This window comes from Siniperca chuatsi, linkage group LG7, assembly GCF_020085105.1.
Source record: "Siniperca chuatsi isolate FFG_IHB_CAS linkage group LG7, ASM2008510v1, whole genome shotgun sequence".
NCBI classification, from domain to species: Eukaryota; Metazoa; Chordata; class Actinopteri; order Centrarchiformes; family Sinipercidae; genus Siniperca; species Siniperca chuatsi.
Genome location: NC_058048.1, coordinates 27,477,753 through 27,489,996, shown reverse-complemented (window position 1 = coordinate 27,489,996; position 12,244 = coordinate 27,477,753). Strand labels below are relative to the sequence as shown.

Sequence of the window (12,244 nt, the reverse complement as noted above, 5' to 3'; positions counted from 1 at the left end):
GATAAACGGCTCCAAACATGATTGATATGAAGGAATCCTTAAAAATGTTTTGGATTGATCATTACTGCTGAAACAAGTTTCAGAGTAACCCGTGCAAAAATGCTGCAGAATTTGCCTCCATCTCTGCTCTCCAACATCAGTAACACTTTCTAAGAAGTCAACTCTCACATTATTATCTCAGCGTCTGTCTGCTGTGACACTCAACCCCGAGGCTCTGAAAGTGAGCTGTAGCCATAAAACTGCAACAGGACAGAAGAAGGAAACTTTGACAGCATCAATACTAATTCATTTCCAGCTTTTAGTTTGTCTTCATGGCTTTGCCCCTGTGTCTGACCGGAGGTCAATATCTCAGCATCGTGGAGCAGAGGAGGAGGAAAGCGGGTCGATTCTAATTATGAAACAGGTGTCGTGAATGAATATTTTATGTGGAATGGCAGTGGCTGTGTTTGTTCTCTTCACAAACTGATGAACCAACAAATGCAGCTGTCGCACAAGTTTATTCATTACTGGCTGCTTATTGAACAAAAGCTGCACTTTTCTGAAATATCAGAAGTAGCAGTGCAGTTTAAGATTCTTTTACAGTCATTGTACTTGGTTATGTTGTTTACCTTTAGAGAAATTATTACCTGCAAAGCTATTAACAAAGTTACATTTAATACTATTCAAGACCTATTTAAGGCAAAAATGAAAGGAAAGTTAAGACTAATTTCACCACAAAGAGAGCCTCTGGGGAGAAAGTACAGCAGGAAGAAAAAACAACCTTTTTAAGGCCTAAGAAACTGTAGTAAAGGCTCGAGGGCGACAGTGATTCATAATTAAGACTGTTGGAGACCTCAGCTTCTGATATTTAAACATAAAACACTCTGTAAGCACCTGCAGACACCCTGAACAAACACAATGTTTGGGATAAATACATGAAAGTGGAGTAGGGGCTCACATTGTAATATTATATCACTGTAAATGATGTAACCTCACATTTAGTATTCGTTTTTACAAGTACTGTAATTAATGCTGTTATAGTTAATGATGATAGATAATGATGCTGATGAGTCGGTGTCACCTGAGCCACTGAAACCTATTAAAGGCACAGTTCAACAGATCCTGAATCCACCTCTCTGAGTATTTCCCAAAATGTTGAATAATTCCATTTTCTTCAGAAGTGAGAATATAAAGTGATAATACAGCGTATCTTTTGTCTGCGCTTGTTAACATGGCAGCATTATTCTCTCTCACACAAACTCACAAATAAACATACACACAAACACATAGAGTCAGTTTTATGTCCTTATACCTACATGGAAAGGGTTTTTAGTTTGTTATTTTTTTTGCTGATTGCAGCGCTGCAGATGCAGCATTGTCATAAAATACTGTTATGTCCTTTCGTATCCAGTTGGCTCAGAGAGAAACAAATAGAAAGAGAGCGAGACAGAGAGAAGCTATATTTGGAAGCGGCACTGCCTTGTACTGTATGGGTATGTAATAAATCTGTTGTGCCATAACAGTGAATGGTGGGTCGCACAGCGCTGTGTGTGTGTGTGTGTGAGGATGAATGGTGGCCTGTCTCGTCCCCCCGTACTGCTGCTCCTTGCTAATTGGTCGTCGGCTTAAGTGCTGCTGCTGCACTATTCTCCAGATAGATGGGATGGAGGGAGAGTCGGAGGGAAGGAGGGGAGAGGAAGGACGGAGAGGAAGTAAAGGGAGGGAGGTGGTAAAGCAATAACGCAACAGAAGAAAGAGGGAGGGACAAATGATTGATGGGTGAGATGGAGCTGGATCGAAGGATGCATGAATAAAAAGGGAAGGAAGGTCTAAGAGAAGGAGGGAGGGAAGGAGACAGAGGAAAAGAGGGATGGAGGGAGAACTGTGTGATATATGAGTGGAGGCATGTAGGCTGAGGAAAGGAGAACAGGGTAAGACAAGGTCATGAGTTTCTACTCAGATTCATACATTTTCTTCATTATTTTTCCATCCTGATTCTCTAGTTTGTAGAATCTGTTCAGTGAATAAATATGAATAAATCAAACTAAAATCAATACCTGTAAGAATGTATATCCTTCCCTGTGCTGTGTGTTCATTCAATCCCCCTGCATCTGTTGGAAATTCTTGTTTTAACCTCACAGTTGTTTACATCCTGTTACGTTGATTTTCATTGTCTCCACTGCTCATTGGATTTTCTATTTTTAGACACACGTTTTTCTTTTGTTTCTCCACACTGCGTCCCTCCTGTCACATTAACTTTGCTGCTGCAGCAGATACATTTCCCCCAGGGGACAATTATGGAGTTAATTTAAAAAAATGTTATATTTACTGTAAAAATCCAAATTGGGGAATTTTGTTTTTTATCTTAACTTCATCTTTCAACAGTTCTAATCTGCAGGATCCAGCTTGAGATTTCACCAACTCTCTTTACTTAAAATGCTGCCAAACACTGTTAGAGTTTTGTGATAAAGAATCTGTGTAAGAGCCAGAGGTGCTTTATTTTAGTCTCAAATAATGATCAACATTTTGGAAAGTAACTCACATTTTTTAGCGTTTGTGTTGAAATATTAGATTTTCTTGTTGCTGGATCACATCTTGTTTTGGCTCGATGCAACTTTCGCTCCGTGGGACTTTGGCAGAATTCTCAAGATCACTTTAACTGGATTATTATTATTCCTTTAAAGCCTCCAGTCAAGCATACCTTACACCAGGCTGCATCAATCAAACCTATGAACAGCTTTTATTTTGAAAAGAGGAAGTTTAAAGTGTTAAAAGTTGGACCAAACCTGCAATGACAAAGTTACACTTTTTCTTAGGTTATTTAATGTTTCCCATGACATTAAGATAAAATTCCCAAAACTTCAAGTGACCTCTGCCAGGTTTTCCATGACAGCTGGGATGGTGTGTGTGTGTTCATGTGGGAGAGGAGAGGGGTAGGAGGGGGGAGGAAAGGAGGGCGACTAATGTCTTCCGAGGAGTGAGAGGAGAGGAATGAGACGCTTTGGCCAAGACACAGCAGCAACTCTCTACTCTGTTCATTTGACTGGCCCTGTTATTCCCAACACACACACACACACACACACACACACAGACGGGCCCTTGCAGCAGGTGGGCCTTTTGATTTGTCACCCAGGAAGAACCGTGTCTCATTTGCATACAGATGCCCCCTTCAGTGCTTAGGAAGGGTGCACACACACACACACACACACACACACACACACACACACACACTGCTTCTTCAGTCCTCCCTTCTAGACTGGGGCCCATACAACCCTCTCTTTCTTTCTTTTTTCTTTGCTTCTTTCACTTGTCTCCCTTCCTCCCCTCTTTTTCTTCGCAGTTCTTCTCAGCTTTGCAGTGATTTTGGCGAACAAACCCCAGGAGATTGGAAACCATGTCTGTGTGTATATATGCGTGTGTGTGTACATGTGTGTTTAGGAATATTTTTGGAGATTTATATGCACTTCCTCTGTGGAAGTGTGCAAACTTGCAAACTCTATGGAATTATGTGCTTATGTAAGGTTTTTTACTGTATATGTTTACGTTTTTGTCAGTATATTTATCATTGTGTTCAAGTGCCTTTACATATGTTTGCATGCATGCAAGCATGTGTGTGTGTGTGTGTGTGTGTGTGCTTCTTGGAGGCTCTTGCACCTTGCATCTGTTCTAGCTGGCAGAGCTTTCAGGAGTCTCGTGTGCCGGTGTCAAACAACGGCGGCTTGTTTGCAGACCCCAACATTGAACTGATACACACATTCACACACTTTTAAACACACACACACGCACCAAGACAACAAGAATGAGAGCTGAATTTCAAACCAAATAAATACTTGGAGACCATGGTGGAGTTTAAAGTAGAGGAAAAAAAGAGTGTTAATGCAGCTGGGCTGAACAGAGGAAAGGATGATGTGAAATGTAGCTTTATAGGAAAGTTATTCACAATGTTGAATGACATGTTTCAGACAGCCAAAAACTTAGTATGTTTCATTTAATTCAAAGTAAAAGTGAGGCACCAGAACTAAAGCATTGCCTGCATTTTCTTTTCTTCTCTACTGTTGTTAAAGCAGAAAAAAAGCTTTGTGCGTAAAATACGGATGCAAAAAAGTGAAAATTTAATCTATACAAGCCTAAAGTGAAGCTTAAAATTTGTGTTTAGGTATTGATGATTATAATTTTTTTTTACTATTTACATTTTTAATTTCTTTTTGAACTTCATTTCATCAGGATTGTCTCTGGAGAGTCTTGGCCAAGACTGCAGCAAAGTTTTGTTATACAAACCAACACATTTTGGGCTAGTGTCATAAACATGGGAAATAGCTGATTGTAAAAAAAAACAAAACAAAAAAAAACTTTATTTGTCTTCTGTCTCATTAAAATAGTTATCCAGCAGCTCTGTGTGTCCCTTTACACATAAACCAACATGAATTTCCAACATGAATTCCAGGCTGAAGCTCTGAAACATATTTAAGAGCGGCACACTGTGTGTCCGACAAATCTCTAGCAGAGTTAGAGAAATCTCATGCTGTGATTGGCTTGGGGGCATAGATTACATCAGAGACTCCGCAGGCATTACGACAACACTGGAAAGTGGCTGGGAGTTTAACTGGAGGTGGGATTGTTAAGTACGACTGCTGATGCCTTGTTTAAGAATGAGCAAGTGACTGTAATTTTACCTCCGGTGGTTGTTTTTTCTTCTTACAGGAACCCTGGAGGTTGCAAATATTATTTCAATGAGAAAAAGTATGCATCGTAGTAATAGATTTGGGTCATTTAATATGTTTCACCACACTGAATAATCTGCCACCTGCCAGCCTGCCACTGAGTACACACAGCTGAACTGGATGCATATGAAGGCACTTAAATCTGGACGCAACATTGTTTTTCCACGAGGTTTGAGGTTTTACAAAGTTGAGGCTGAGAAGGAGTCAAACCACAGAAAGACACATGCATGTTATATTTCACATAATATTCTTCTCAGTTCTGGAAATGCAGTTTGCAAACAAGTTCATGTGTGGTAAAACTTGCAAACTCCCAACCTGTAAAACATTCACTCTCAATGTATTAAATTGATCTTACAACAACATCAACTCCTGGCAACTAATGCTTGAATAATGTTTTTATGGTTGTGTTTAGGCAACTCTAAGCACTTGGTTAAGGTTAGGAAAAGATTGTGGTCTTGTGGTTAAGTACTGAAAAAGTCAGCGCTGACTTGAAGCACAAGATGGGACAAGTTGGCTTTTTCAGTGTTTAACCAAACCACCATCTTTCCCTAACCTGCCCAGGAGTTTTAGCCTAACCCTAATCCATCCCCACCTCCTCCCTACTACTTTTGTGATTTATACAGATGTCACAAGGATGCTCTTGATTGCAGAAAATATAGCCAGGGAAAATAAATTATGTTTTCGTTAAAACATATTTAGCAAAGTATATACATGTATTTTATAGGACACATGGCTGCATTTGCAGCACTTTCATGTGTGTTTAGTTATAAAGAAAATGCATGCTGCTATCCATTAGGTCTCTTTCAGCTCAAACTAACAATCTAAACCTTTGGGCTGACACCCAAACACACACACACACACACACACACATACACACACTTATCACAGCCCCCTCTCCTCATTGCTCCAGTCACATGTCACGTCAGGGCAGCATTAAGAGTTTAGACAAATACAATTTCACTTCAGATCCTGTAATCCTGATCTCTGGTGGACTGTGTGTGTGTGTGTGTGTTTGTGTGTTGGTGGGGGGGTGCAATGTGAGCCCAGTCAAGGCCCCTCTGTCCTTGATGATTCACAACCTCAGTCAACACAAACTTAGGGCAACACACACACACACACACACATGGACAACGTAGCCATCCTAAATACATAAATCTATCCCACAGCATTGAAACGAGGCTCTAACTGTCAATGTCAGTGCATAATCAAGCAGGAGGTCAGCGGTTCTGATGAAGGAAACTCACTCAGATGCCACTCAGCAGTAAAACTCAGACAACTTGTTATAGTGTGTATATGTATGTAAGACTGAGATAATGAAATGCTTCGTTAATGGGTCAAAACACTTTGCACTGATCCATGTATTCATCCTAACACACTCCCTCCATCCTTCACTTCCTTTAAAAGGATAGATGGATAAATGGATCAATAGATGTTCTACATACCTCTCCATCCATCCATCAGTCCATCCATCCATCCATCCCCAAATTCATTAATTTTCCTGTTCATTTCACTGCTTCTCATCCATCCACATCCACCAGTGACCCATTCATCCATCTATCACTGTTCAAATGTATATTTATTGTTCTGCTGATGAAGCAAAACTCCACCTTATAACACTTCAGCACTGTTTAAAAAAGTATTGGTGATGCATCTTGCATTTGTTGTGCAGGCACTTTGATATTTGATGGCATATTTTCTTATTTTTGTGTGTATGGCCAAATGTACACAATATGACAGAATGTTCAGCATGTTGAGGAAAACTAGTTACACAAAAAAGTATTAAGTTCATATTATTCCTTTTTTTGTATTGTTGTATTGAGCAATATTTTGCTTTTCTGTTTTGATCTGAATCTTAAGATATGTTATATGTAGTACTCATTATTTCTTTTTGAGGATGCCTGACGAAAATGAAAAATTGATTTCGAAAACTGTAAAATAACAGTGTAAAAGTATCTAAGAATGAAGTTTTCCTTTACTTTCCCAACCCATCAGCCATCCATCTGAAGCAGCAGCAGTAGTGGTGTCTTACCGGGGTAGAAGTCTTTGGATTTGGACAGTTTGATGGTGGCTCCGGTCTCTTTCTGCAGCTGGACGATGGTCTGACCTCCCTTCCCGATGATCGAACCCGCGGCATAGCTGGGAATCAAAACCTTCAGGAAGTACTCGCCTTCCTCTGCAGCAGGAAACAGGAAACAGGAAGTCAGAGAAAGCTACTGCAGTTTTGTTTTTACTTCAAACAAAGCTGAAAAAGAAAAATATTACATAAAGCTACAGTGCATGAGTGAATGCAAAGAGTGTATGAGTGTGTTTGAACCTTTGCCCTTATGCCTGCCTTTTGTTTTCTGACAAATTTATGACAATTTTCAGCAATTTTACAAATTTTGTTAGAGTTAGTAAAATGCAGAACTACAGGGATTATCTTGTTGGAATGAGTGTAAACTGTGAAGTGGAAGCAAAGTGTTTGTCAGTAATCACAGTCTGACAGAACAGATGCGAGCCAGTGCCGCATCACTACGCCAAAGCAAAGAAATGTGTCTCTCTATCCGTCTTCCCCCCTCTGCTCCCTCTCAACCGACCATCCGAGGCTTCCCCGAGCTGTATAAATCCACCCAATCACATCAAACGATGACTGATATCCATGACAACTAATTATTTCCATAATCAGATGATTCCCTGTCGCCGTTATCTCTCCCCTTTCTCTGCACGTCTATTTGCGCGAGCCTTCAAACACTCTCTCCAGATTGGTCTGATCTAATTTCAGCGTCAGGCCCGAGGAATCTGGTCCTCGTCACCGCCTTAGCACAAGGGGAGGGAGCTGAGGAATATGCTGCTTGTCGGTTTTGTTATTAAAGCTAATCAGATTCAACCAACGAATGTGGATGCAACGCCTCGTAAATGCATTACACCACATGCCCGCCATGACACACACACACATGCGCTCATTAACATGTGTATATAAGCTCACATACACAAACACAAAGCAGATGAGCATAGATTCAAATATTTTTATACGGCTAACATGGAGCTGCACCTGCATTTATGAATATAATGTAAACTCTGAATATGAGAGGAAGATGTCACCTTGATGGCCTTGTGCTGACTGTTTTCAGCACTGAGCTCAGCTAATTGTCCTGATGGGATAAAGATGTCTGAGTGCCTTCACAGTTACTTTTTTTAAGGAAAAATACATTTGTCTAATCAGTGATGGAGGAAAATGAGGTGGCCTCGCAACAGAAGTGACCAGACATTCTTCTTTTAAAAAGTGCCAAAATTTGTGCCATGCTTTGGTTTCCTCTTGTCTTGACTCTTAGCTGGACAACCCAAGAAATCAGTGGTCCGCTTGTACAAAATGCAACCGCCATAGTGTTAACCAAGAGGAGTAAGAGAGAATACATCAGTACTACTTTAATGTTTTTACACTGGCTCGTTGTCTCTTTTAGAATTTATTTTCAACATGTTATTTGTTTACAAGGCTCTGAATGGTGTAGCATCTTTATCTCTCTTTCTCCCAAATGTTGCCTCAGGTAATCAAGCACTGGACATTAAACGTGCCGACGATTACTTACTACAAACTAACTAAGAGGTGTAAGCATCGAGGCTTATGAAGACACAGGTAACTCATTCATTGTTTTCATCAGTGACTGGCAGCTCGCTGCACCTTATGACTTTAATTATATTTTTTGATGGTCATTAAGAGCTCTCAAACAAATCATTGATCATGAACATCATTAGTCAAGACAGCAACTGGACCTCATACTGTATGTCATGAATGCTGTGGAGCTTCACAAACCATCCAGGTTAGTAAACATGAGCGTGTTCGGTGCAGTTTACTGAAGTAAAACAACGAAGATGAATTTTGATGTGAGTTAGAGTCACCAAAATGAACAACTGCTTTAACAAGAACCTCCAGTGTGAACTCAAAACAAACTCAATTACAGGTGTGTCGACTGACTTAATAAGGTTTGACATTTCCAAGTTAATGTTTGTTTGTCATTTTTATAAATTTCCAGACTCTCCTCCGAATGGGGAACAAACAGCTTCAGCATTTATTCCGAAGGAGAATAAACCAAAAGGTCAAAGCACATTTGGATCATTTTGGGTTCATTCAGAGCGAGGACACATTCAGTGGCTTCACTAAGTGACATGCTGACCTGAACCAAGACTGGGACTGAACCTGCAACCTTTTGGTTGTAGCCTGCTGCTTCTTCGACAATGCAACCTCTAAGGGCACTGTCCTTCTCTTCCTCCCACTGTCTCTTTAAGAGAACCACTGACCTGCCCGTCAGTACAGAATCACAAAGAGTAATAGAGATATGGAGATGCTGTGTCAGAGGTTCATCAACAGAAATGTGTGTGTGTGTGTGTGTGTGGGAATAGGTAGATACCAACAAATCCCTCCCATTCTGAAACAGATGTGCTTTTGTTTCCATGGTGATGATATCAAGAAGCTGTAGGTCAACTAAATGTAGAATCACCTCACACTCGGTTCCACATTCCTTCCTCTTTAAAGGGCTGTTTCAGCTAAATACCTCTGTTTAACAAGAGTTTCCTTTTGAAAACGACAGACTGAGAATCCCCAAATTGCAGATTATAAAGGTCCCCCAAAAAACTGATATAAATAAATGCAGTTAGAAGTAGAATCTTTCTAAATAAAATTCCATTATGCTGAGGTTCATTTTGCAAAATTCTTTAATAAGAACATGCTCATGAACTTGTTTTGCATCTCTCAGTCACACCTCAGCATATATTGTCTAATAAAACATAAATATTGAAGGGTCTATCCACCCAAACTGCAGAGAGATACTACTTGAATTTTCTTCAAATATGATTTTTCATTGCTTTGAGCAGCAAAACTAAATTCCATTCACCTCCATTATATTGTTAGCGTCAGGTTTCTCAGAGGTGAAAATCTCAAAACCTCAACAAATGAAACCAAAATGATCTGCATGGCAAGATACCACTATAGGTTTAAGTCATTCTGTTGAATACCATGATATAGAGCGAACAACAACACAATGTAACTAACTTTAGCTAGGTTGTGGCTCAGCAAACTGTCGGAGACGGTTTCCCAGAGCCAGCACAGCAGCTCCAGACAGCGATACTCACAACTCTCCTGCTATTATAGCTAACATCACAACAACAGCATGTCTTCTGAGCTAAATGTCCATGGGCAAATAATTTAACACACAATTCATGGCTGGAATAATGTTGTGTAGCTCGGTCCGAGCCGCTTTGTTTATTTCCCTTTTACAGATCCAGGGCTGCACACACAGAACGGACAGCTAGCGGACCATGAGGAGATATTCACTGAATTTGTCAAAAAGACGTGTATTGGATTAGAATCGTATGAATCTTGAACAAAACCATAATTGTTTTCATTATTTTGGAAAAAATGGCACCTTAACTTTATCGGTCAGTATTTAAAATCAAGTGTTATATAATCAAAAATAAATTTAAATAAAAGGAAAATTGACCATGCTCATGACTCATAACTCTCAAATTGATCCATAATATCTTTGGCCTTCACATCAGTAATAAGATATTAAAAAAGTAGATTTTATTCTTTCATATAATTCTATAAAGAAACTCTCCTTCTTTGAGGTTGGGAATCTAATAACAACTGCTCTACACATAGTTTCTAACATGGTTTTGCAGTGTTATGTCTCTTTAAACTGCCACTGATTCAATGTGTCTCAGCTTCCATCCCTAGCAGCATTCTTCATATTTGATAATCCAGGACACATAACCCCAGGAGGCAGATTAAAATAGGATTATTATTACAGGGGCACACTTTCTCACAAGGGCGAGGCACCTTGTAACACTGCTGTTCTCTGTCTGCTACCCAGGCGAACAACTGGAGACACGGAACTGTAAAAAGACACATGCATACAAAAAACATTAAAACATCCTGCTTTGAGTGTGACGTGGACAAACCCAGTACAACTAGATGGAAGATTTATGATCCCATATAGTTAGAGTATTATTAAATGCCTTTTAATAGCTATAACTCCCATTAAATCCCTTTAACACTTTTGTTGCAACAAAACAACAGTGGAACTGAGGTGTTTGTGACACCTCGCTATAAATAAATGTAATTAGTAAACGGCCCTACACGCCCACACAGGTGTATTCACTTATTTTGGATGACTAGATTAGACCTCTTCTCAAGACTATGTGGGTGTGTACAGACTGGATTCAATTAGGATAATTCCACGTTCACGTCATATGGGAAGGACGGTAGAGACAGAAAAGATTCCCAACCCAAGACAGTTGAATGATCGCAGTGTTGGCCATGTAAGGGGTTAAAAACGCTGTGAAGTGACGACAACACTAAATTTGTTTAATTACATCGAACGACGGAATATGTTCAAGGCACTTTTGTATTACTAAGTGCCAAGTCGTAAATATTGGAGTTTCCCAGTCGTAATTATGATTTGTATGTTGACGTGAACGTCGGAAACGTAATTACTGTAACTCGATATTACACGAATGCGGCATAAGTAGGAATAACTGACCCAATTCCATACTGCACTGTAATTCTGAGTTTTGAGTATGTAATGTGTTTACACTGTGACACAGCTCAATGAAGATCTTGAAAAACAAGACATGGTATATCATTTCTTTGTAAAGTTTAATTGGCAGTAGCTTCCTAAAGTCATAGTAGTACAAAACAGTAAATTATACTGATTTATTGCACACTATGACAAGTAGTATCTGACATTGTCACACTGCAAACTTGTCTTAATGTTGTGCAGCTAATCATTTTTCAAGAAAAAGGTGTCGTTTCTTTTAAATACTGAAAACCTCGTCTGAGGAAACTTCTCGTCTCTGTTTCCATTTCTACCAAACTTTTGTTCTGCGCTCCAAACTATTTAAGTTTGTAAAGAGAGTGTAGCAGTAGTACAGTGTTCAGAGTGTTAAATACTGGGTGGGCTCTGTTCTCATCTCTGAGTGTTCAGCCAAGTCAAAGCGCACACAGACAGGAAACCTGACACTCCCCTGCCCTTCCTCAGCTCTGCTAGTGATGAAATACAAACTACAGGGAGCTCAGACATGGATGTAAAGGAGAGAAAAAACAACCTAACCTCAGTTCGCCCACTTTTTAGTTTGTCAAAGAAGGTTGCCCTCCTTTGTTAAAAGCTTGTGTTAATCAGAATTCCCTGATGCGCATTAGTAAACAAGGCGTTTTCAGTGAGTTTAATTCTGATTTGTTAAATTAAAGGCTCTTCCCCTCGGACATCTTACTAACTGGAGCTCCAACTGAATTTTTCCAAAATGAAAACACCTACATGATAATGATCTTCTTCTCAGCTGTCACTCTTCCCTCTCGTAGCAAGATTACGAACCTTCAAAATGTATGCTTCCTCCACAACATCTACACTGGATTTCAGTTGAACATTAGCTGAAGAAAGTTATATTTTGGTTGCGATTTAAGGATTTTTGTTGAATGTGCTTCACCTCTTTTTTTCAGTTATTTCAGCAGTTTGTTTGTAGCAAGACATATTTCTCCTGCAAACCTTGTGTTTTGGATGGATGTGACATAT

The 12,244-nt window shown here is 39.7% G+C and overlaps 1 protein-coding gene across 2 annotated transcripts in view; it reads right to left on the bottom strand.

Annotated features, from left to right (window-relative positions):
- The window catches only part of nova2 (NOVA alternative splicing regulator 2), an 86,573-nt gene that overhangs the window by 59,377 nt on the left and 14,952 nt on the right, over positions 1-12,244 (bottom strand). For both annotated transcript variants that reach the window (XM_044203645.1, XM_044203644.1), the window contains one exon: positions 6,730-6,873. In XM_044203645.1, coding sequence (XP_044059580.1) covers positions 6,730-6,873 — 144 coding nt within the window. The remainder of the gene's footprint in view (positions 1-6,729; positions 6,874-12,244) is intronic.